The 24,730-nt window shown below is 39.7% G+C and overlaps 1 protein-coding gene across 1 annotated transcript in view; it reads left to right on the forward strand.

The window, feature by feature from the left end:
* The first annotated feature begins 779 nt into the window (after positions 1–779).
* FLT3 (fms related receptor tyrosine kinase 3) overlaps positions 780–24,730 on the forward strand; it is an 83,536-nt gene continuing 59,585 nt past the window's right edge. Inside the window, exon 1 of the mRNA XM_082435552.1 lies at positions 780–849. Within this exon, the coding sequence (XP_082291678.1) occupies positions 807–849 (43 nt within the window). The 5' untranslated portion in view covers positions 780–806. The remainder of the gene's footprint in view (positions 850–24,730) is intronic.

Consider the following 24,730-nt stretch of genomic DNA (forward strand, 5'->3'; position numbering starts at 1 on the left):
GAGCCGGCATCCAAGGCTTTCCAAATCTTCAAATTATTGCCATGAAAATAATTTCAACTTGAAATATTATGTGATGAAGAACAAGAATTACGGAATGGTTAATTCAGTACATCCCCTGGGATGCACTGTGTGTTCCGCTTTTGTTTCTATGGCTGGTTTTCAGCCTCCCTGCTTGCCTTGGTTGACATTGAAACCGAGCCTGTTTTTCTCGCTGCCGCCGTGGACAGCGTCCTGGGCATCCTAGGAGATGGAGGGGGAGACAAAGAAAATCGGTCCGCAGTTAGGATCCACCGGGCGTGGACCCCGACCCTCTGCTCGCCTGCGCGCCAGCCAGAGGCGCCCGCGTGTGGCGCGGATGTAGCTCCCATCCTGCGGCCTCAGAGCCCCCCGCGCGCGAGGGGCTGGCTGCCTGCACTCCCCACGCTCCGGGATCCGAACCAGCGGGTTCCGGGACGCCCGGGGGCCAGGCGGCTCTGGCCGTGCCTCCTCCCCAGCCGGAGCCGCGGAACCGCGCCCAGTCTCCCCCGCCACAGTCGGGGGGCCCCGGGCGCCGCGGAGCTCGGGCTGCGGACCACGGTGGGCACGTGGGCTCGGCCGCAGCGCTGCGCCAGGCCCCGGCGCCCCGGCACAGCCCCTGCCGGTGGGGAGAGGGATCCTCCCCCCCGTCTACTTTGCACCAGTCCGAGGGAATTTGCGGTCGGTGACGCGCATCCTTAAGCGAGCCACCTGCAGCGCGGGGCGCGCCGCTGAGGGCGGCATCGCAGGGCTGGGCCGGCGCGGCCTGGGGACCCCGGGCTCGGGAGGCCATGCCGGCGTTGGCGCGCCTCGGCGGCCGGCTGCCGCTGCTCGGTAAGGCCCCGCTCGCCCGCTCGAGCCCCCGCGGCCCCCGGCCCCCACCCCGCGCGGGGACCGGGCGCGCGCCTCCTCCGTCCCCGCCGCCGCCGCGCGCTTCCCCGCCCCGCTCCTTCCCTCGCTCCCGCGCCCCTCCCCTCCTTCGCGCCCTCCAGGCTCGCCCAGAACCCGCCCGCGGCCCCGGCCTGGCCCACCCCGCGTCCTCCTCCCCCTCCTCTCGCGTCGCCGCTCCGACTCGGGCCGCGGGACCCACCGGCGGCCCCGACCCCGCAGGCGGCCTCGCCGAAGCGCTGCCCGGGGCCGGGGCCGCGGCCGCCCCGCCCGCCCGCCTCTCTGGCTGCCCGCTCGGCCCGCGCGCCCGGGTAGTGGGCCGGCAGCCCGATTCTGCGGCCCCGAGCTGGGCGCCGGGGGGCCGGGACCTCGCCTGCACCGACCCCGGCTACCGTAGACTTGTGGGTGGCGTCTTTAACTCCTCTTTTGAGGTTTTGATTTAGGGAGTGAACTCTGATGGCAAGATGCGCCCGCGTTCTCCCCCAAAGCGAGTCATCTCGGGTGACGACCCCCAACCCGCCGAATGTCGGTTGGATCAATGAATAGTTGCTTTGGAAATATTATGCAAAGGGGATTTACATCTTAAAATACTAGCTACCCCCTCCTCCTGTACTCGATTTTTATCCCGGCATTAAACCCCAAGGGGCTTTTCAAGGACTCAGCTGACTGTTCCCAAATATTCTGGGTAGCACAGTTGTTACTGGAAAAAAAACAAAAAAACCAAAAAAACACCCTTTAGATCCAGTTCATCTATTTGGAAAAACGAGAGGGTTGATTTGCGTTTAGGGTGAAGGAGACAGAGTTTTGGGAGCCAGGGAGCCTCCGGTCCCGGTCCTAGATCTGCAGCCTTGGGGGACCAACCCTCACTGCCCCCGGCCCCGGCGTTGTGCTCTGTCCAGTGAGGGAGTCCGGCTGTGACTCCTCCAGCTCCAAAATTCTAGCAGCCTGTCTTGAATCGTCTGTGGTACATAAAGAAAATATTTGCAGTATGGACGTGCAGGAATTATTTCCAATAGATTTTGTTTCAAGTAATTCAGAATTATAGAGTTAAAAAAAATGTAACATAAGGGGGAAAAGAGTGGAAAAACATCTTGCATTTCCTAAACATCTTTGTTAATTGGGAAATATGTACATTTCAAATGTATGGTACAATATGTTTTTCAGATTCTATTACAAAAAGTTAGCTTTCTGTTATGTATAACATTAGTAGTAAGTGGATTTTTCAGCAGCATACAAAGGCTTTCGGAAAGTATAAACATCAGTACATGAAACTATAGTTAAGCTGCATTGAATTCTTTTATATTTAGGGACAATCTCAGAAATTCCTACATCTCTCTCCAGATTTTTCTAAATTAGGTGTAATTCACATAGAGCAAATATGCACACATCTTAATAGTACAACTCCATTAGTGTTTGTGTAACCGCCTAATCATTATCCGATCAAGACACAGAGCACTTCTAACTCCGCCCCCTCTCAGATTATACCCCCCAAAGGTAGCCACTATTCTGACTTCTGATACCATGGTTTTGCCTGTTTTTTGAACTTCATGTAAACCAAATCATTGTTTTTTTTAAATGTCCAGCTTTTTTCACTCAACGTTGTGATTATGAGATTCAACCTTGTTCTTAGTAACAGTGTTGTTGTTTTTCCCATTGCCAGGTGCTCTTCCTTAGTATGAATAGATTATACAATTTAATTATCCATTATTGTTGAAGAACATTTTGGTTGTCTCCAATTTTGTGAAATGAAACATAACATGGCTGTGAATATTCTTTTACATGTTTTGGGGGGACAGAAACACCCATTTCTCTTTGGATGATACCCTCAGGTCGAATTCCTAGATGATAAGGGAAGGCATATGTCAGTTTTGGTAGGTACGGTCAAACAGTTTTCCAAAGTGGTTTTACCAATTTACATTCCCACTAGCAGTATATGGGAGCTCCGGTTCCTCACATCTTTGCCAACACTTGCTATTACAGATTTTCTTGAATGAAGAAGCACAAAGTGAGAAGCTTAAAAATGAGGACTTTAAATGTTTAAAAGCTTTACATTCCTTGAATTTTTGGATGCCATCCCCATTTCCCTTATATTGTAAGCTCTACCTTTCATAAATAATGAGGTTTTCTAAGTAGTATTTAAAGAATGGACACGTACTCTCCATGGCCTTAGCTGCATTGTGTGCTGATCGTGGCGAGGAGGAGGAGGAGTTCAATATTTCAGTAACTGATAACTATTTCTCTCATTAGTGTCAGAAAATTCTATTCAGAGCTTTGACCTACACATTTTAGTTGACATCCTTTGCCCTTGCTGCTTATCTTACTATTTGCCTTCTTGTGAGCTGGTAGCCTACAGGGGACCAATTCAGGAGGAGGGTGAGGGAAGGGATGCTATGCAAAGATTGGTTTGAATTGGATGGGACACCAGACTTGGTGACCTGGTGTTAAGGTCCCCCTTCGATCCTAAAAGTCTTGGTTCTAATTGTTACCGTCATACAAATTTAGATTTGGCTGTTCATTTCTTCTTGGGTACGTCACGTGGATCTATAGTTAAATTATCCTCTTAGGTTTAATTATGAACTACTTGGCTCTACTTTTTATAGCTAAAAAGGCACTTTCATTAATTCTTAGTTATCAGTAAAGATTTTGTTGGTGGTGTTATTGAAGTCTCCTGTTGTTTGACTGAAAAACAGTCAGGTAACGAGATATTAATTGTGGGGGAGGAAGACTTACTTATATTCCAGGGAAGACTTAAGAAAGAGGAAGAGGAAACCTGCATGAGAAAGAAAGAGAATTTTTTTATTTGACAAACTTTTATTGAATACCTATTTCAGTGCTAGGCGTATGGGGGTACAAAGATGAAAGAGATGGGGAGGTGGGAACTTACATATAAATAGTTAATTCCGTTCTATTTTAAAAATGCGTGGTCATCGCCTTTCCCCAAGAACACGTTTCAGCACAGAGCTTGCTTTCAGTGAGTTAAACCTTCCAACACATTTATCGTGATCACTAAATATCTGTGGATGAAAAACAGCATGCTTCAGTGAAGGAAGCTTTGACCAGGTCACAATAGGAATCCCAGGGTTGTTGTTCCCTAAAACTACTTAAACATGGATATGCTGTGTTTAATGGTTGTGGGAAAGCAACGGCTTCCATTTAAAATAAAACAAATGGGCTGTTCCAGGGTGAAACATGGCCATTTTTTTTTTTAGGTCCTAGGAAGAAGTAATTTTCCAAATGGTTCTTGGAACAAATTTGTGGACTGCATTTTACTCCCCAGGGAGTATCCCTGCTCAGCTGAGAAGTCCACAGGATGGCTCAGCTTCATGACTTTCTCCACAATTCTTTTTATTCCCCTCATCTGGTCATTCTCTAGTGAAACTCACAAAGCAATGTGACAAGAGCCCTTACCAGTCAGTGTTCAAGATTGCGATCTTGCTGGATCCCCAAGTAGCCACCAGATATTGCCTTAATCTTTGGGTCAAGATTCTGATTTGGGCAAAAAAGCAAATAATCTCAAAAGTATTGTATTTTATCATTTTTCTTGAGTTTGAAAGGGATCTTGGAGAGGACAGGAATAAGAATTTGCAGAGGGGAAATTGAGGGGCTGAAAATTAGCTTGGCCTGCTTTGTAATTTGCTTAGCTTTGTCTTGCCACTATGCTCCATCCTTTATTCACTCTGAAATAGCAAAGTCTTGTGACTCTCACAGTAGATGGTTTGCCTGAATAGAGCTTTTGGTTTTCATCAGGTGACTTTGTGATCTTAATATTTTTCCATCAAGATTTCTAAAAAAGCCTTAGCTACTTCTTAGGTAGCCATGGTTGTGTGGCCAAAGGTTTTTCTGTCTTTGGGGGGGGTCTGTGAGCTTTACACGTAAGTGACTGAATTACCCCTGTGGCTGGATCATCCTTGGTTCTCAAGTGATGAAAGCTTTTGTAGAACTCCGATGGTCGTTAGTTGGAATCACGCAATTCTGTTCGACGGGTCCCGACACATGTAGAGGAAAGTTAAAAATAATATAAAGTACACACACAGTGTTCTTTTGTGGCTAGAGGAATTGCATAAGATCCTAAAAGAGGAACTATTGTTATTTTTTAGGTTAAACAGTAAAAATATTTTTTCACTGCTGTCATTGTAAGTCAATTGGTAGCCAAGAATCCTCCATAAAATTATTTACAGTCTACTTTAAAACAGGATATTGTCATTATTTCTTTAAACCATTGTGTTTTGATTTTAAGATATCCACGGAATTCAGTCTTCAACTGCTTTGCTATTTGAGTTACGATGTTCCCAATGTTAGGGATTCTGTTCTTGGAGGTGATGCAGATGGATGTGCCAGGACGAGCAACACAGTTAGGAAACATGAATTCTTTATTCTGGCAGGGAGTGCCTCTGCACTTAAGTTCCTCATCTGAGAAAAGGAGATAAGCAGTGTCTTACTCCTTCATCAGATAATACCTGTAAAGTGCAGCTGCTTCCCTTGTTAGGCAGGTGCTTTGCAGAAGAAAGCATCAGGATTTAGAGTCACAGGATTTTCCTCCTTGCCTTCTTAGACCCTTTGGAGCACCATGTAGTCCAGTAGGTGCCAGACAGTCCTGGTTCCTGCTCAGTCTAATGTTAGGGGCGTTGGTGGCAAAGGGTAAGCATGTAAAAGGAAAATTGCAGTGTAATTTTAGAAATAAGCACCGAGGCTGAGCCTCTAATGCAGACTGAAAAAATAAGGCAAGGCCTCCAAGAGGAGATGATGCCAGACCCTTGATTAGAAAGGTAAGACTTGACAGGGAAAGGGGAGGATCAGGACATTCCAGGCAAATAGGACAGTGAAGAAAATGGTACAGAGGTCAGAAACACGGGGTAGACGGAAACTGTAATTCCATCCCGGTTGCTGAGGCACAATGTCTGAGGATAGGGGAACCCTCATTTAAAAAGTTGTGAGGGGCTCCCCTGGTGGCGCAGTGGTTGAGAATCCGCCTGTCAATGCAGGGGACACGGGTTCAATCCCTGGTCCGGGAAGATCCCACATGCTGCGGAGCAACTAAGCCCGTGCGCCACAACTACTGAACCTGCACTCTAGAGCCCGCGAGCCACAACTACTGAGCCCGCGCGCCTAGAGCCTGCGCTCCACAACAAGAGAAGCCACCGCAACGAAGAGTAGCCCCCGCTCGCCGCAACTAGAGAAAGCCCGTGCACAGCAACGAAGACCCAATGCAGCCAAAGATAAATAAGTAAATATTAAAAAAAAAAAAAGGTTGTGACTCAGAAAATTGAAGCCTGTTCAATGGGTAGCTTTCTTAAAAAAAAAATTCTGAGTTACCAGAGGCTCCGTGTGTGATGTGTAAGGAGTGTTTTACTGATGTGATAAAGGACTTGGGTGTTATCATGTGGTCCAAGAGTCTCTGGATGGAATTCAGGGGGTCCGTTGCATCCTTCACGGGGTGTGTGTATGTGTGTGTGAAGATTAATTGCTTTCATCAGATTTTTCAGTGGGATTCGTGATTCAAATGGTAAGGACCAGTGCTGTAGGTTGCCGAGGGGTTTGAGGGAGATGCTCGATGTGTATTTTAGAACGACAGTTTTGGGGTCTGTGTCAAGGATGCATGTCAGGCAGACAGGAACATGGCAGGGAACATGGCAGCTAGGAAGCTGTTGGCAGTAGTCCAGGCCAGAGGCAAACAAGGACTGGAATTAGGGCAATGGTAATAGAGATGTAGAGCTGCGGAGAGATTTGGGGATTATCAGGAGGTTAAAACGTCAAGGTTTGGCAGCTGCCTGGATGATGGGAAAAGTAGGGGAGAGGGAGGAGTCGAAAATGGCTTCTGGGTTTCTGGATTTGGTGACAGTGGGTGTGTTGGCACTATCGGGGCGGGGGTGGGGAGGGAGTAGGTTTAGGAAGGAAAACAGGGAGTTCAGTCTGAGAGTAAGTTTCCTGGGGGCCACCCAGACATATAGCCATATACACAGGAGGTATGAATTTGGAACTCCTGAGCAAATAGACTGTAGTTAAAATCATGGGAATTTACAGAGAAAGAGCATAGACTGACTGGCAAAGATGAGAGCTCCCCAGGTCTAAGGAAGAACACACAATCGCTGGATCTTTCTTGTGACCAGCCCCATCCTGAGGCTACCGAGGGGCCCCACCCTCAGCTGCCTTGTTAGCATAAACTCTGGAGTGCCCAGAAGGGGCCCATTATGAATAACAACAGACATTCCTATCCCTCAGGGAATTCCAAGAATTTTAGGAGCTTTGTGCCAGGAATCAGGACTAAGACCAAATATATTCATTATACCACGCTGGTCTGCTGCCCTCTTTTACCAAATGAGGAAAGTGGGGCCCAAAGAGGTTAAACGACTTGCTGAAATCCAGGGTTATCACAGCAGGTAACTCAAAGCTGGACTTGGAACTCAGATCTTCAAGTCTTACCCAGTTCTCTGCCTCATAGGAGACTTGACGGAGAATTTGACAGTGAGGTGTCCTGACATTCTCTGATTTGTTTTATAATGTCTAAAACCATCACTTTTTCAGTGGAGTAGACTTTACTTTTACCTAAAATTTTATTTTAGATGGGTGCCAAATTTCTTTCTCCACTTATCCCCTCACCACCCCTCAGGAGCTCTCTTCCGATTCTAAAGTTGTCCTCGGACTTCCCTGGCAGGCCAGTGGTTAAGACTCCATGCTTCCACTGCAGGGAGCACGGGTTCGATCCCTGGTCGGGGAAGTTCTGCATGCTGCGCGGTGTGGCAAGAAAGTAAAACAAACAAACAAATGAAGTTGTCCTCATTGCTCAGAATGTTTGGAACGAGACTCTGGGAAGTGCCACCAGGGTTTTGGAATGGATTCTCAGAAAGAACCTTAATATCAGTGGGGGCAAATTCTTCCTTTGGCTTTTTAAAAAGTCAGATTTATTGAGGTACACTTTTCATATAACAGATTTTACCCTTTTTACTGTATGGCTCTATGAGTTTAACCAACACATACAGTCACATAACTACCACCACTATCAAGACAGAGAACATTTCCATTCCCCCCAGAACTCCCCGTATGCCCCTTTGTAGTCAACCCTAATGCCCATCCCCAACCCCAGCAACTAGTTATCTCTTTTTTTGTCCCTATCATTTTCCCCAAATTTTCCAGAATGTCATATAAGTGGGATTTTACAGTATATAGACTTTTGAGTCTGTTTCTTTCACATAGTGTAATTATTTGAGATTAATCCATGTTGTTATGTATATCAGATCTTTTTTCCTTTCTATTGCTGCGTAGTATTCCATTGTATGGATGTGCCAAAGTTTGTTGAACCAGCTGAAGCTCATGTGTTTGCTTCTAGTTTCTGGCAATTATGAATAAAGCCACTATAAATATTTGAACATAAGTTTTGGTGTGAGCATAGGTTTTCATTTCTCTTGGGTAAATATCTTAGGAGTGGTGTTGTATTGCTGGAATGTATGCTAAGTGAATATTCAGCTTTACGAGAAAGTGCCAGTTTTTCAAAGTACTTGTACAGTTGCGTAAAATCATTGTCATAACTTGGTATGGTCAGTTTTTTTGTTTTTGTTTTTGAACATTTCTAACAGGGGTGTAGCAATATGTCATTGTGGTTTAAATTTGCATTTCCCTAATGATTAATGATGTTGATCACCTTTTTGCCATGCTATGTTTTGTTTGATGAAGTGTCTCCTAAAATCTTTTGCCTGTTTTTTGTCAGGTTGTTTATTTTGAAAATATTTTCTTCCATCCTGTGTCTTGTCTTTTCATTTTTTTAACTGTGTCCTTTGAAGAACAGAAGTTATTAGTTTTGATGAAGTCCACTAGTGGAGAAAAATTAGCCCTATACTAAACACTGCTCTGGTCTCACCTAACCAAGCTTAAAAGCAAGACTTGAAGGGATCAAGTGTTTACAGTGAACTTAACTACATCTCAGAAAAAAGTTCAAGAATGTTTAACAGAACACAGAAATATCTGACAGCAGGTAAAATTCACAATGTCTGGCATCTTGTTACAAATTAACAGACAAACAAAAGATAAAAATTCAACCCATAATAAGGAGAAAACTCAAATATCCAAAGGACACCCATAAATGGCATAGAATATAGAATTACTAGACAAGAACATTAAAATAGTTGTTATCACTATATTCCTTGTGTTCCTGAAGCTAGAGGAAAGCTTGTACATGTTAAGTAGGGAAATAGCAAATATGAAAAATCACACAAATTAAACTTCTAGAGGTAAAAACTAAAATTACACTGGTTGGGATTAATAGATTAGATACTGCAGAAGAAAAGATTGGTGAACTTGAAGACACAGCAGTAGAAACTGTCCAAAATGAACAGAGAAAATAGTCAAAGTAAAATGAACAGAGAATCAGTGAGCTACATGAGGACTTCAGTTGGTCAAACATACATGTAAGTCTGCTGTATGAATGTATCTGTTTTCTCTGGATGCATTTAAGATTTTCTCTTTATCATTGGCATTAAATAACTTGATTATAATGTACCTTTTGCAGTTTTCTTCCTGATTCATGTGCTTGGATTTTGTTGGGCTTCTAGTATCTGTAGATTTATCATTTGCATCACATGTGGAAAGAATTTTCTCCATTATTTCATCAAATATTTTCTTCTGTCCGCCTTTCCCCCATTCTCTCCAAGAACTCTAATTACATGTATATTTGACCACACAAAGGGAGTAAAATATAAGACTTTTTAAAAAATTGTTTAAATTGTTAAGATAATTGATTGCTTACAGCAAAAATAATATCAGTGATTTTTGGGGGGTTTAAAACTTATGTGGAAGTATGCTGTATGACAGCAATAGCACAAAGCCTAAAGAGGGATGAAACGGAAATATACTATTGTAAGTATATATTGATACTATTGTATTCTGATATTATATATGAGATGGTATAAGAGCACTTAGAAGTAGACTACGTTAAGATAAAGACATATACTATAAACCTCAAAGCAACTACTAAAATAAAAAAGCAAAGCATTATAGGTAATGATCCCAGAAAGGAGATGATGTGGAACCATAAAAAATACTCAATTATTCCCAAAGGAGGCAGAGAAACAGGAAAAGGGAAAAAAGAACAGATGGGACAAATAGAAAACAAAGAATAATATGGTAGATTTAAACCTAAGCATATCAATAATGTCATTAAATAATCTACATATCACAGTTAAAAGGCAGAGGTGGTCAGATTTTGTTAAAAAGAAAAAAAAAAAAAAAAAAAGAAGCAAGACCCAACTATAATGTTCTTAAATGAAACCAAACTTGGATAGGAAGACACAAATAGGTTAAAAGTGGAAGGATAGGGGGAAAAATTCCGTGCTAACACTAATCAAAAGAAAGCTGGAGAAGCTAAAATACTAGACAGAGTATATTTCAGAGCAAAGAATATTACTAGGGGCAGAAAGTCATTTCATAATGCTATAAGGCTTGATTCATCAAAAGGACATAAAAATCCTAAATATTTATGCATCTAATAACAGAGCTTAAAAATACATGGATCAAAATTTGATTGAATTGCGAGGAGAAATGAACAAATCCATAATTAAATTCAGAGAGTTCAACACTCCTTCAATAATTGATAGAAGAAAGAGAAATAAAGCATTAAGATGTAGAAGACTTGAACAACAGTATCAACCAACTTGACCTAATTTACCTTTAAAGAATACTCTACTTAACAATAGCTGAATATAGGTTCTTTTCAGTTGCATACAATACACATCAATTTAGACCATAAAACAAGCTTCCATAAATTTTATTCCTTTATTTATTTATTTATTTAAAATAAATTTATTTATTTATTTTTATTTTTGGCTGTATTGGGTCTTCATTGCTGCACACAAGCTTCTTCTCTAGTTGCGGCGAGCGGAGGATACTCTTTGTTGCGGTGTGCGGGCTTCTCATTGCAGTGGAGCAAGGGCTCTAGGCGTGTGGGCTTCAGTAGTTCTGGCTCACAGGCTCTAGAGGTCAGGCTCAGTAGTTGTGGTGCATGGGCTTAGTTGCTCCGCAGCAGGTGGAATCTTCCTGGACCAGGGCTTGAACCCGTGTCCCCTGCATTGGCAGGCAGATTCTTAACCACTGTGCCACCAGGGAAGTCCCCATAAATTTTAAAAGATTCAAGACATACAAAGTGTATCCTTTGACGGCAATGATATTAAATTAGAAATTAATAACAGAAAGATAAATGGAAAATCCTTGAATATTTGGAAACTAAATAACACATTTCTATATAATACATGGGTCAAAGAAGAAAACAAAAGATAAGTGAAAATGTATATTGAACTAAATGAAATGCAATTTATCAGAATTTGTGGGATGTCTCTAAAGCAATACTTAAGAGGAAATGTATTAAATTATTAATTATTAAATGATTAGCAGCATTAAATTATATTGCTATAAATTACTAGAAAAGAATAAAGATCTCAAATCGAAGCACAAGCAAGAGGGGAAAAATAACAAGTTAAAACCCATGTAAGGGACTTCCCTGGCAGTCTAGTGGTTAAGAATCTGTGCTACCACTGCAGGGGACATGGGTTCGATCCTTGGTTGGGGAACTAAGATTCCTCTTAGCGTGTGGTACAGCCAAAAAAAAAAAAAAAAATCATGTAAGAAACAAAGGAAGCACACATGATCAGAGTGAAAATCAGTTAAATGGAGAAAAATGGAGAAAATCAGTGCAGCCAAGAGCAATAAAATATCAATAAAATTGCTAAACCTCTAGCCAAATTGATCAGGGGAAAAAAGGACACAAATTTCTAATATCAAGAGTAAGAGAGGCAACACCACTACAAAATCTATAGATATTAAAAGGATAATATGGAAATATTATTAACAACTTTATACTTTGACAACTTACATTTAATGGAAAAAATTCCTTGCAAGACACATACTACCAAAGCTCATCCAAGAAAAACTGATAACCTAAATAATGCTATGTCTGTTAATAAATTGAATTTGTGGTTAAAATATTCCCACAATGAAAATTACTGGAGCACATGGCTTCACTGGGGAATCTACCAAGTATTTAAAGAGGAAATAATACCAATACTGCACAGATTCTTCCAGAAAATTTAAGAGAAGATAATACTTCTCAACACATTCTATGAGGCCAGCTTTACTTTGATAACAAAACCAGAAAAAGACATTACAAGCAAAAAACAAAAACAAACCTGCAGACCAATAATTGCCATGAATATAAATGCAAAACTTCTTAGCAACACTTTAGCAAATCGAATTCAACAGTGTATACAGAAGATAGTATATCATGTCTAACTGGTGTTTATTCCAGGAAGTCAAGGTTGGTTAATATTTGCAAATGAATCAATGTAGTTCACCATATTCACAGAATAAAAAAGAAAAGCCATTAAAAACCAAAAACAAACCTGTATGATTATCTCAATAGATACAGAAGAAGCCTTTGACAAAATTTAACATCCATTCCTGATAAAATTCCCCAGCAAACTAGGAATAGAAATGATTCTCCTCAAACTAAGTAAAGGTATCTATGAAAAACACTTAGCTAACATCATACTTAACATCAAATGACTAAGTATTTTATCCTAAGATCAGAAATAAGACAAGGGTATCCATTCTTACTACCTCTTTTCAACATTGTACTGGAGATTCTAGCCAGTGTAATAAGGCAAGGAAAAGGCATCCAGATTGGAAAGGTAGAAGTAAAACTGTCTATTTGCAGATGACATTAATCATATATGTATAAAATCCTATGGAACCTACAAAAAAGTAACGATAACTAATAAGCAAATTCTGTAAGTTTGCGTGTTACAAGTTTAGTGTAGAAAAATAAATTGTGCTTCTGTAACAATCAGAAATTGAAGTGAAAAATATAAAACAGCACAAAAATAGGAAATAGGAATAAAGATAAAGAAGATCTGTACACTGAAAACTCCAAAACATTGCTAAGAGAAATTAAAGAAGCCCTAAATAAAAGGATGTATACAATGTTTATGTACGGTATGACTCAATATTGCTAAAATGTCAGTTTTGCCCAAATCAATCTAATGATTCAATACAATTCCTATCAAAATCCCTGCAGAACTTTTTGCAGAGATTGACAAGCTTATTCTAAAATTCATATGGAAATGAAAGAGACCTAGAATACCCAAAACAACTTTGAAAAAAAGAACAAGGTTTGAATATTAATAATACTTGATTTCAGGGCTTATTATAAAGCAATAATAAGACAATGGGGAATTGGCACCAAGATAGACAAATAGATCAGTGGAAAAGTATAGGAATTCCAGCAATAAATCAGAAATATGCAATCAATTTATTTTTGATGGAAGTTTAGAGGTAATTCAATGGAAAAATCATAATCTTTCAATATATGGTGCTGAAACAATTAGATACTCATTTGCAAATACGGTCATATGAACAACTTTGATTCATGTATCATACCATATAAAAAGTTTACTCAAAATGGATCATAGACCTAAATTTAAAACTAAAGTGTAAATGTGAAAACCGACATGTAAAACCTAAAACTGTAAAACTCCTAGGGGAAAATCTTTCTAACCTTATATTGGACCAAGATTTTTTTAGTTAACAAAACCAAAAGCATAATCCATAAAAGAAAAACTGATAAATTGGACATCCTCAAGATCGAGTTTCTGGTCTTCAAAAGACAAGTCACAGGTTGGTAGCAAATATTTGTCAATTACATATCTGATGAAGGACTTGTCTCCAGAATAAACATTTTTTAAAAACTCGAAGAAGACTGTGAAGGAAGCTCCTGAACTCACCTCCTCCCATGGACACACCAAATCTACAGCTACACGTGGAACAGTTCCTTCTGAAGGAAATCCAGAAACCAGCTAAGCAACTCTTACACATCAGGCAAATGAGAAAAAAAAAAAAAAAATTGAAATGGATAGAAAAGACTGAGACACAATCTTGCCATAAGTCCAGCCCCCAGCACAGCAACATGCAATTGGTAAGGAACTCACAACTTTAATTTTCTCCCTGAGGAGTGAAGGGTTTGGACCCGGCATCTAGTGTTCCTACTATTAGGACTTCCATCTGAGGGACAGGCCCCCAAAACACCTGGCTCTGAAAGCCAGTGGGGCTAGTGTCCATGAGACCCACCAGAATCTAGCAAACAAAGAAACAGTTTGTAAAGGTTTGCAAGGACTCATTATGACTATACCCGGGGCTCTGGGCCGAGGCAACAGACATTAACGTCCTTCTCCCAGTTTCTTCCTTAAAGAGGCCTATTTTTTAAAAAAAAAATTTTATTGAAGTATATAGTTGGTTTACAATGTTGTATTAGTTTCTAGTGTACAGCAAAGTGATTCAATTATACCTGTAAGTATATACATATTCTTTTTCAGATTTTTTTCCATTATAGGTTATTGCAAGGTAATGAATACAGTTCCCTCTACTATACAGTAGGACCTTGTCATTTATCTGTTTTATATATAGTAGTATGTATCTGTTAATCCCAAGCTCCTAATTTATCCGTGCCCCCCCTTCCCCTTTGATAACCGTGAGTTTGTTTTCTATGTCTGTGAATCTGTTTCTGTTTTGTAAATAAGTTCATTTGTATCATACTTTTAGATTCCACATATAAGTGATATCATATAATATTTGTCTTTCTCTGTTTTTCTCTGACTTACTTCACTTAGTATGATAATGTCTAGGTCCATCCATGTTGCTGCAAATGGCATTATTTCATTCTCTTTTGTGGCTGAGAAATATTCCATTGTATATATACACACAACATCTTCTTTATCCACTCATCTGTCAGTGGACACTTAGGTTGCTTCCATGTCTTGGCTATTGTGAATAGTGCTGCTGTGAACATTGGGGTGCATGTATCTTTTTGAATTATAGTTTTGTCCAGATATATGCCCAGGAGTGGGATAGCTGGATCATATGGTAGCTGTATTTTTAAGTTGTTTTCTTTTGGCTGTGCCACTCAGCTTGCGGGATCTTAGCTCCCTGACCAGGGATAGAACCCAGGCCCCTGGCAGAGGAAATGTGGAGTCTTAACCACTGGACCACCAGGTGATTTCCTCTATTTTTAGTTTTCTAAGGAACCTCCATACTGTTCTCCATAGTGGCTGTATCAATTTACATTCCCACCAACAGTGCAAGAGGGTTCCCTTTTCTCCGCACCCTCTCCAGCATTTATTATTTGTAGACTTTTTGATGATGGCCATTCTGACTGTTGTGAGATAATACCTCATTGTGGTTTTGATTTGCATCTCTCTAATAATTAGCGATGTTGAGCATCTTTTCATGTGCCTGTTGGCCATCTGTATGTCTTCTTTGGAGAAATGTCTTTTTAGGTCTTCTCCCATTTTTTGATTGGGTTGTTTGTTTGTAAAGAGGCCTATTTTCAACCTGAGGGTCAGACTCCTAATTTAACATACATCTAGGAACTGACTGCAATTCTGCCTGAGACTGAGGAGGCTGGAAGCACCATCTACACGTCCCCCCTCTGATATCTCTCTGAAAGGAACTTTTGCACATATCTAGAACCCTGGCCTTTGTGACTGCCATGCAGAGGACACACCTCCTTGATCTGGTGGCCAGCAGGTCTTGCATTTGTGGGCCCCATTGGACTGCAGCAAACAAAGAAACATTTATTAACTGGCTATCCTTTATGGCTCAGTGCGGAGAGGGCAGACAGAAACACTAGCTCCCATTCTTTCCCTGAAAGAGGTCTGCTTGCATACTTTAAAAGCCACTGCCTGAACATCCAGCTTCAAATCTCTGTGCATCTAGGTGCTGACTGAGATCCTCCCCTTTGGTACACTGACAAGTCATGGTACACCCTCACTACTGGGAGACAATAAGCACAAAGAAGGCAATTTGAGAGACAACCAAGAGCTAAGCCTGGGCTGAAAGATAAGATTTATCTTCTACAAGAGACCACTCTGTGAATACTGGGAGAATATGGCTGTTTTATCCAATTCACAGAAACCAACATGGAGAATTAAGGGAACTGAAGAAAGAAAGGAGTGTGTTCCTAACAAAAGAACAAGATAAAACTCCAGAAACAAACCCCAGTGAAATGGAGATAAGTGATTTACCTGTAAAGAGTTCAAAATAATGGTCATAAAGATGCTCACTGAGGTCAGGAAAACAATGCATGAATAAAGTAAGAATTCGCATGGAGAGAGAGAGAGTTTAAGAAAGTACTAAACATAAATCATAGAGCTGAAGAATACAATAACTGAACTGAAAAATTCAAAACAGGGGTTCAACAGCAGACTAGATGAAGTGGAAGGAAGAATTATTGAAATCAAGGACAGAGCAGTGGAATTCATCCAATCAGAGGAGCAATAAGGAAAAAAAGAAAGAAAAGAAAAAGAGTGAAGACAGTTTAAGGGACTTAAGGGACACCATCCAGCTGAACAATATTCATATTATAGGGGTCCCAGAAGGCAAAAAGAAAGAGAAAGGGGCACAAAGTTTATTCAAAGAGATAATGGCTGAAAAATTCCCTAATCTGGAGGAAAGAAACAGACATCCAGATCCAGGAAGCCCAGAGAGTTCCAGATAAAATGAATCTAGAGAGACCCACTAAGACACATTATAAATAAATTGTCAGAAAATAAAGACAAGGAGAAAATCTTAAAGGCGGTAAGAAAAAAACAACTTGTTAGATACAACGGAACCCCTATAATACTATCAGCAGACTTTTCAGCAGAAACGTTGCAGGCCAGAAGGGAGTAGCATTATATATTTGAAATGCTGAAAGAAAAAACTGATAACCAAGAATACCTGGCAAACCATCCTTCAAAAAAAAATTATTTTTTTGGCTGCGTCAGGTCTTAGTTGCGGCACGTGGGCTCTTCATTGTGGCGCACGGGCTTCTCTCTAGCTGTGGCATGTGGGTTTTCTCTTCTCTAGTTGTGGCACGCAGGCTTAGCTGTCCCGCAGCATGTGGGAAACTAGTTCCCTGACCAGGGATCGAACCCACGTCCCCTGCATTGGAAGGCGGATTCTTTACCACTGGACCACCAGGGAAGTCCCCTGTCCTTCAAAATTGAAGGAGAGAGAGAGTTTTCCACATAAGCAAAAGCAGAGAGAGTTCATTACTACTAGACTGGCTTTACAAGAAATGTCGTAAAGACTTCTTCAAGCTGAAATGAAAGGACGTTAATTAGTAACAGGAGAATATATGAAAGTATAAATCTCACTGGTAAAGGTAAGTATGTAGTTAAATTCAGAACATTCTAATGTTGTAATGGTGGTGGGCAAATCATTTGCAAATCTAGTATGAAGGCTAAAAGAGAAAAGTAGTAAAAATAACTATAACTATGACAATTTGTTAATGGATACACAAAATAAGAAGACATAAATTATGATATCAAAAATATAAATTGTATGTGTGAGGGGAGAATAAAAATATAGAGCTTTGGTATATATTGAAACAGGTGGTTATCAGCTTAAAATAGTTTGTAATGAATATAAGATATTTTATATAAGCCTCACAGTAAACACAAAGCAAAAACTTATAATAGATACACAAAAGATAAAGAGACAGGAATCTAAGCATACAACTACAGAAAAGCATCAAGTTACAGAGGAAGAACCAAGAGAAGAAGAACAAAGGAATTACAAAACAGCCAGAAACAATGAACAAAATGGTAATAATAAGTCCATACCTATCAATAATTACTTTACATGTAAATGGACTAAATTCTCCAATCAAAATACATAAAGTGGCTGAATGGAAAACAACAGCTAACTATATGCTGCCTACAAGAGACTCACTCAGTTTTAAGGACACACACAGACTAAAAGGAAAGGGATGGAAAGAGATACTCTATGCACATGAAAACCAAAAGAAGGTAGGGATAGCTATATTTACACTGGATGAAATAGACTTTAAGCCAAAGACTGTAATAAGAGGTAAAGAAGGTTATTATATAATGATAAGAGTCATCCAATAAGAGGATATGATATCTGTAAAAATTTATGCACCTAACATAGGAACACCTAAATACATAAAGCAAATATTAAGAGACCTGAAAGGAGAAATAGACAGCAATGCAATAACAGTAGGGGACTTCAATACCCCACTTTCAACAAAGGATCGATCATCTAGACATAAAATCAATAAGAAAACATTAGACTTAAACTATGTGTTAGACTATGGGGACTTAGACATTTATAGAACATTCTGTCTAACAACAGTGACTATGCATTCTTCTCAAGCTCACTTGGAACATTCTCCAGGATATTTCTGATCACAGTGGTATGAAACTAGAAATCAATTGCAAGAAGAAAACTGGAAAATTCAAAATTATGTGACAATAAAACAACATGCGACTTAACAACAAATAGGTCAAAAAGTAATCGGGAGAAATTTTTAAAAATATCTTGAGACAAATAAAAAAGGAAATACAACATCAAAATTTATAGGATGCAACAAAAGCAGTTCTAAGAGGGAAGTTGATAGCAATAAACATCTACATTAAACAAAAATAAAGAGTGCAAATGCACAACCTAACTTTACATTTCAAGGAACTAGAAAAAGAACAAATGAAACCCAGGGTTACTAGAAGGAAAGAAATAACAAAGATTAGAGCATAAATAACATAGAGACTAAAAAGAAAATAGAAAATATCAATGAAACTAAGATGTGGTTTTTTGAAAAGATAAACAAAATAGACTAACCTTTAGTTAGACTTACCAATAAAAAAAAAATTACCTTAATTAAAAAATACTTTCTTGCTAAAAATGCTAACCATCTTCTGAGCTTTCAGCGACTTGTAGTAGTAACATCAAAAATCACTGATCACAGATCATCATAACAAATTAATAATAACAAAAAGTTTGAAATATTGTGAGAATTACCAAAATGTGACACAGAGACATGAAGTGAGCAAATACCGTTTGAAAAAATGGCTCTGATAGACTTGCTCAAGGCAGGGTTGCCACACCCTTATTAAAAATGCAACATCTGTGAAGCACAATAAAGCAAAGTGCAATAAAACAAGGTATGTCTCTACTATGAACAATTATATACCAACAAAGTGGACAGCCTAGAAGAAATGAATAAACTTCTAAAAACATACAACCTACCAAGACCAAATCATGAAGAAACAGAAAATTTGAACAGAATTACTAGTAAGGAGATTGAATCAGTAAAAAAAAAAACAGCTCCCAAAGAAAATCCAGGACCAGATGGCTTCACTGATGAATTCTAACAAACATTTAAAGGAGAATTGTTTCAATCCTCTCAAACTCTTCTAAAAAATAGAAGAGGTGGAAACACTTCCAAACTCATCTTATGAGGTCAGCATTACCCTAACACCAAAATCAGAAAAGGACACTACAAGAAAAGAAAATTACAGGCCAATATCCCTGATGAACATAGATGCAAAAATCCTCAATGAAGTGTTAGCAATCTAAATTCAACAATACATTAAAAGGATCATATACCATCATCAAGTGGGTTTTATTCCACAAATGCAAGGATGTCTCACCATCTGCAAATCAGTCAATATGATACACCACATTAACAAAATGAAGGATAAAAATTATATGATCATCTCAAGAGATGCAGAAAAAGCATCTGATAAAATTCAATATCCACTGATGACAAAAACTCTCAACAAAGTGGGTATAGAGGGAATGTACTTCAACATAATAAGGCCATATATAAAAAGTTCACAGCTAACATCATACTCAGTGGTGAAAGCTGAAAGCTTCTCCTCTAAGATCAGGAACAAGACAAGGATGCCCACTTTTGCTACCTTTATTCAACATAGTACTGGAAGTCCTAGCCAGAGCAATGAGGCAAGAAAAATAAATAAAAGACATATAAATCAGAAAGAAAGGAATAAACCTGACTCTATTTGCATATAACATGATATTATAGATAGAAAACTGTAAAGACTCCACCAAAAACCTGTTAGAACAAATCCACAAATTCAGTAAAGTTGTAGGATACAAAATCAATATAAAAAAATCAGTTGTGGTTTTATTCTGTGGTTGTTAGAATCTATGTGGTTCTAACAACAAACTTTCAGAAAAAGAAAACAATCCCATTTACAATTGCATCATAAAGAATAAAATACCTAGGAATAAATATAACCGAGGAGGAGAAAAATCTCTACACTGAAAAGTATAAGACATTGATGAAAGAAAATGACTAAGACACAAATAAATAGAAAGAATTTATGTCTTCATGGATTGGAAGAATTAATATTGTTAAAATGTCCATATCATTTAAAGCAATATATAGATTCAAGGCAATCTCTATCAAAATTCAAATGGCATTTTTCACAGAAATAGAAAAAAAAAAAACCCTAAAATTTGTATGGCACATAAAAGACACTAAATAGGACCACATCAAACTGAAAGCTTTTGCACAGCCAAGGAAACTATCAACAAAATGAAAAGGTAACATATGGAATAGGAGGAAATATTCACAAATCATGTATCCAAAATATATAAAGAACTCATACAACTCAATAGCAAAAAAAGACCCAAATAATCTGGTTAAAAAATGGGCAGAGGAAGTGGACAGACATTTTTTTTAGAAGACCCTCAAATGACCAACAGGTAGATGAAAGGCGCTCAACATCACTAATCATCAGTGAAATGTAAATCAAACCCACAATGAGGGAATTCGCTGGCCATCCAGTGGTTAGGACTCCACAGTTTCACTGCCAAGGGCGCAGGTTCAATCCCTGGTTGGGGAACTAGGATCCTGCATGCTGCATGGCCAAAAAAAAAACCAACCACAATGAGGTATTACCTCACACCTGTTAGAACGACTGTCATTAAAAAGACAAAAGATAATAACTGTTGGTGAGGATGTGGACAAAAGGGAATCCTTGTGCACTGTTGAAGGGAATATAAAATGGTATGGCTACTATGGAAATCAGTATAGAGGTTCCTCAAAAAATTTAAAATAGCACTACCATATAATCCAGGAATTCTACTTCTGGGTGTATATCTGAAGGAAACAAAATCACTATCTCAAAGAGATGTCTGCAGCCCCATGTTTATTGCAGCATTATTTACAGTAACCAAGATGTGGAAACAACTTAAGTGTCCATTGATGGATGACTGAGTAAAGAAAATACGGTGTATACAGTTGACCTTTGAACAACGTGGAGGTTAGGGGCACCGACTCCCTGCACAGTTGAAAATCCGAGTATAACTTTTGTCTCCCCCAAAACTTAACTGCTAATAGCCTACTGTTAACCAGAAGCCTTACTGATAACATAAACTGTTCATTAACACATATTTTGTATGTTGTATGTATTACATATGGTATTCTTACAATAAAGTAAACTTAGAGTAAAGAAAATGCTATTAAGGAAATTATAAGTAAAATAAAATACATTTACGGTACTATACTGTATTTGTCAATACTGTAAGTTTCCATCACCTGTTTACATGATGAATCATCTGTCAGCACCTACATCAATATTGTCTTACATGTTACAAAACACTGTAGGTGTTACATGTATTACTAACACTACACATCAAAAATGAAAAGATGGGGAAGTCCCTGGCAGTCCAGTGGTTAGGATTTGGCGCTGTCACTGCCATGGGCCCGAGTTCAATCCCTGGTCAGGGAAGTAAGATCCTGCAAACCGTGTGGTGAACCAAAATAATAATAATAATAATAATAATAATAATAATAATGAAAAAGAAATTCGTATTTACTTATTCCTGCACTGATAATGAAGAAACAACAATATGACTGCTTTATGATAGCTTAATGTTAAGTGATATGATTGCTCTTCATGTTAGCCTAGTCTATTTATATATATACTTTTATAATTTTTAAAAATATTTATTTATTTATTTATTTGGCTGCACTGGGTCATAGTTGCGGCAGGCGGGCTCCTTAGTTGCGGCTTGCTGGCTCCTTAGTTGTGGCATGCAAACTCTTAGTTGCAGCATGCATGTGGGATCTAGTTCCCTGACCAGGGATTGAACCCAGACCCCCTGCATTGGGAGCATGGCGTCTTAACTACTGCGCCACCAGGGAAGTCCCTAGCCTATATATTAATGAATGAATTGTTATAAAAATTTTATGGCATACAGCATTACAGTCATGTTCGTAATACAATATCGGAAAAATCGTTATTTTTTTTACAAAACCACTTACCTGTGGTGACAGACTGATATGCAATTTCTCCAATTACAATAGAGAGGCATACAGTATGGTAATGTAATTCTTTGAAAGCAAAATTATAAAACAGTAAGAAAACTAAACATTATTAATTTTATATTAAATATCACTCACCTTATGCCTACGTAAGGATAGGCTATCCACTTCAATACAAGTCTTGCACACAATGGTCTACACCAGGGGTCCTCAACCCTCGGCCGCACAGCAGGAAGTGAGTGGCGGGCAAGCGAGCGAAGCTTCATCTGTATTTACAGCCGCTCCCCATCGCTCCCATTACTGCCTGAGCTCCGCCTCCTGTCAAATAGGCAGCAGCATTAGATTATCATAGGAGCGGAAACCCAAACCCTACTGTGAACTGTGCCTGCAAGGAATCTAGGTTGCTCGCTCCTTATGAGACTCTAATGCCTGATGATCTGAGGTGGAGCTGAGGCAGGGATGCTAGCGCTGGGGAGTGGCTGCTGATACAGATTATCATCAGCAGAGAGGTTTGACTGCGCAGAGACCATAATAAATCAATTGCTTGCAGACTCATATCAAAACCCTATCAGTGAGCGGCAAGTGAAAACAAGCTCACGGCTCCCACTCATGCTGCATTATGGTGAGTTGTATAATCATTTCATTATATATTACAATGTAATACACAATAAATGTAATGTGCTCAAATTATCCCTAAACCATCCCTCTCCACCCCCCCACCCCCGCCCCCGGTCCATGGAAAAATTGTCTTCCATGAAACTGATCCCTGGTGCCAAAAAGGTTGGGGACTGCTGGTCTACATGATGAATACGTAGGTGATGATGATGATGGTGACACAAAAACATCTCATACAGTTAGATTTTCACACGAAGATACACAGATACACAGGAGATAAGTTTATTAACTGTAGGACATGATGATGATTTACTATTCATTAAGTAGAAGTAGATTATCATGAAGGTCTTCATCCTTGTCGTCTTCACGCTGAGTAGGCTGAGGAGGAGAGAGAGGAGGAGAGGTTGGTCTTGCTGTCACAGGAGTAGCAGAGCCGGGAGAGGTAGAGGCAGGAGAGGTAGGCACCCTTAGTGTAATTTTACAGAAATACATCGTAATTTATCTCTGACCTTTTTCCTTCTTGTCTCTAAAAATGTTTCTGTATAGTGCCAACCCTTCTTCCACCATTTGCTTTAGTTTCAGTGCTTGTATCATAGAAGGATTCATGTCATAAAAGAAGTCAAAAGCAGTGTTGAATAATTGGAACTCTCCTGCCAGATTGTCCCATGTCAATTTGGTTTCTGTCACTGCTTCTTCTGTGTTTTCTTCCTCATCGTGTGGCTCTGGTTGGAAGTGCTCATCTCCATCAGATCCTCTTCTGGGAATTCCTCGGGCATGGTGCCTATTAGCTCTTGAATTTCTCCAAGATCCATATCTTGAAACCCTTCACCTCCCACCTCTTTTGCTATATCCACATCTCTTTCATGATTTCCTCAGTTGGCTGTGTTGTAAAGTCAGACACACAACATCTAGACACAGTTTTCTCTAGCAGGAATTTATTGTTTCAGGCTTGATGGCTTTCACGGCTTTTTCTCTAACAATGATGGCATTTTCAGTGGTGCAATCCTTCCAAACTTTCATGATGTTCTCTCTGTTGGTGTTCTCTTCCATAGTGTTGACATTCCCTTCCATAGAGTACTGTGTGTAATGAGCCTTAAAGGTCCTTATGACCCCCCCCCAAGCTAGAGGCTGAATTAGATGTTTGGGGGCAAGTAGACTACTTCAGCGCCTTCAGTGTTGAACTCATGGGGCTCTGGGTGGCCAGGGGCAATGTCCAGTATCAAAAGAATCCAAGGCAGTCCCTTACGGGCAAGGTACTCTTTGTCTTCAGGGACAAAGCATCGATGAAACCAATCCAGAAAAAGTTACTCATTGTCCAGACCTTCTTGTACAACCAAAAGACAGCTCGTGTTTATCTTTTCCCCTTAAGGCTAGTTAGCAGATTTACAGGTACGGGCAGTCCTGATCATAAATCTCTTGCTGAACCCAAGTTGGTGTGCCCGATGCACAGAGAGGCCCCATATATTTTATGCATTCATGACATACCTAACTTTTTCTTATTTTTCAGTATTTTTAGGCTATGCAGTTCGTCTGCGAGGTTTTTCAAATTGTCACAAATCTCCAAAAATTTTTCCAAATATTTATTGAACAAAATCCACGTGTAAGTGGACCTGTGTAGTTCAAACCCACATTGTCCAAGGGTCAACTATATATACACAATATTATTCAACCATAAAAAAGAAGTAAATCCTGCCATTTGTGAAAACATGGACGCACTTTGAGGGCATTATGCTGAGTGAAATAAGTCAGGCAAATTCTGTATAATCTCACTTATATGTGGAATCTGAAAAAAAAAAAACCAAACTGAGAAACAGAGAAGAGACTGGTGTTTGCCAGAGGTGGGGGTAGGGAGTGGGAGAAATGTGTGAAGGTGGTCAGAAGGTTACAGACTTCCAGTTATAAGATAAATAAGTTCTGGGGATGTAATGTACAAGATGGTGATGATAGTTACCAATACAGGTTTCCCCAGTATCTGAAAATAGAGCATTCCCGTGAAACCTTTTGTAAGCCCAGATGGTGTAAAGTGAAGAAGCTATTACCTTAGGGACACATCTTGCAAACAGATACACAGAATAAATGGAGTTAAAGCACAGATGCTCACAG

Source organism: Balaenoptera physalus (genome assembly GCF_965194825.1).
Source record: "Balaenoptera physalus genome assembly, chromosome: 18".
Classification (NCBI taxonomy): Eukaryota; Metazoa; Chordata; class Mammalia; order Artiodactyla; family Balaenopteridae; genus Balaenoptera; species Balaenoptera physalus.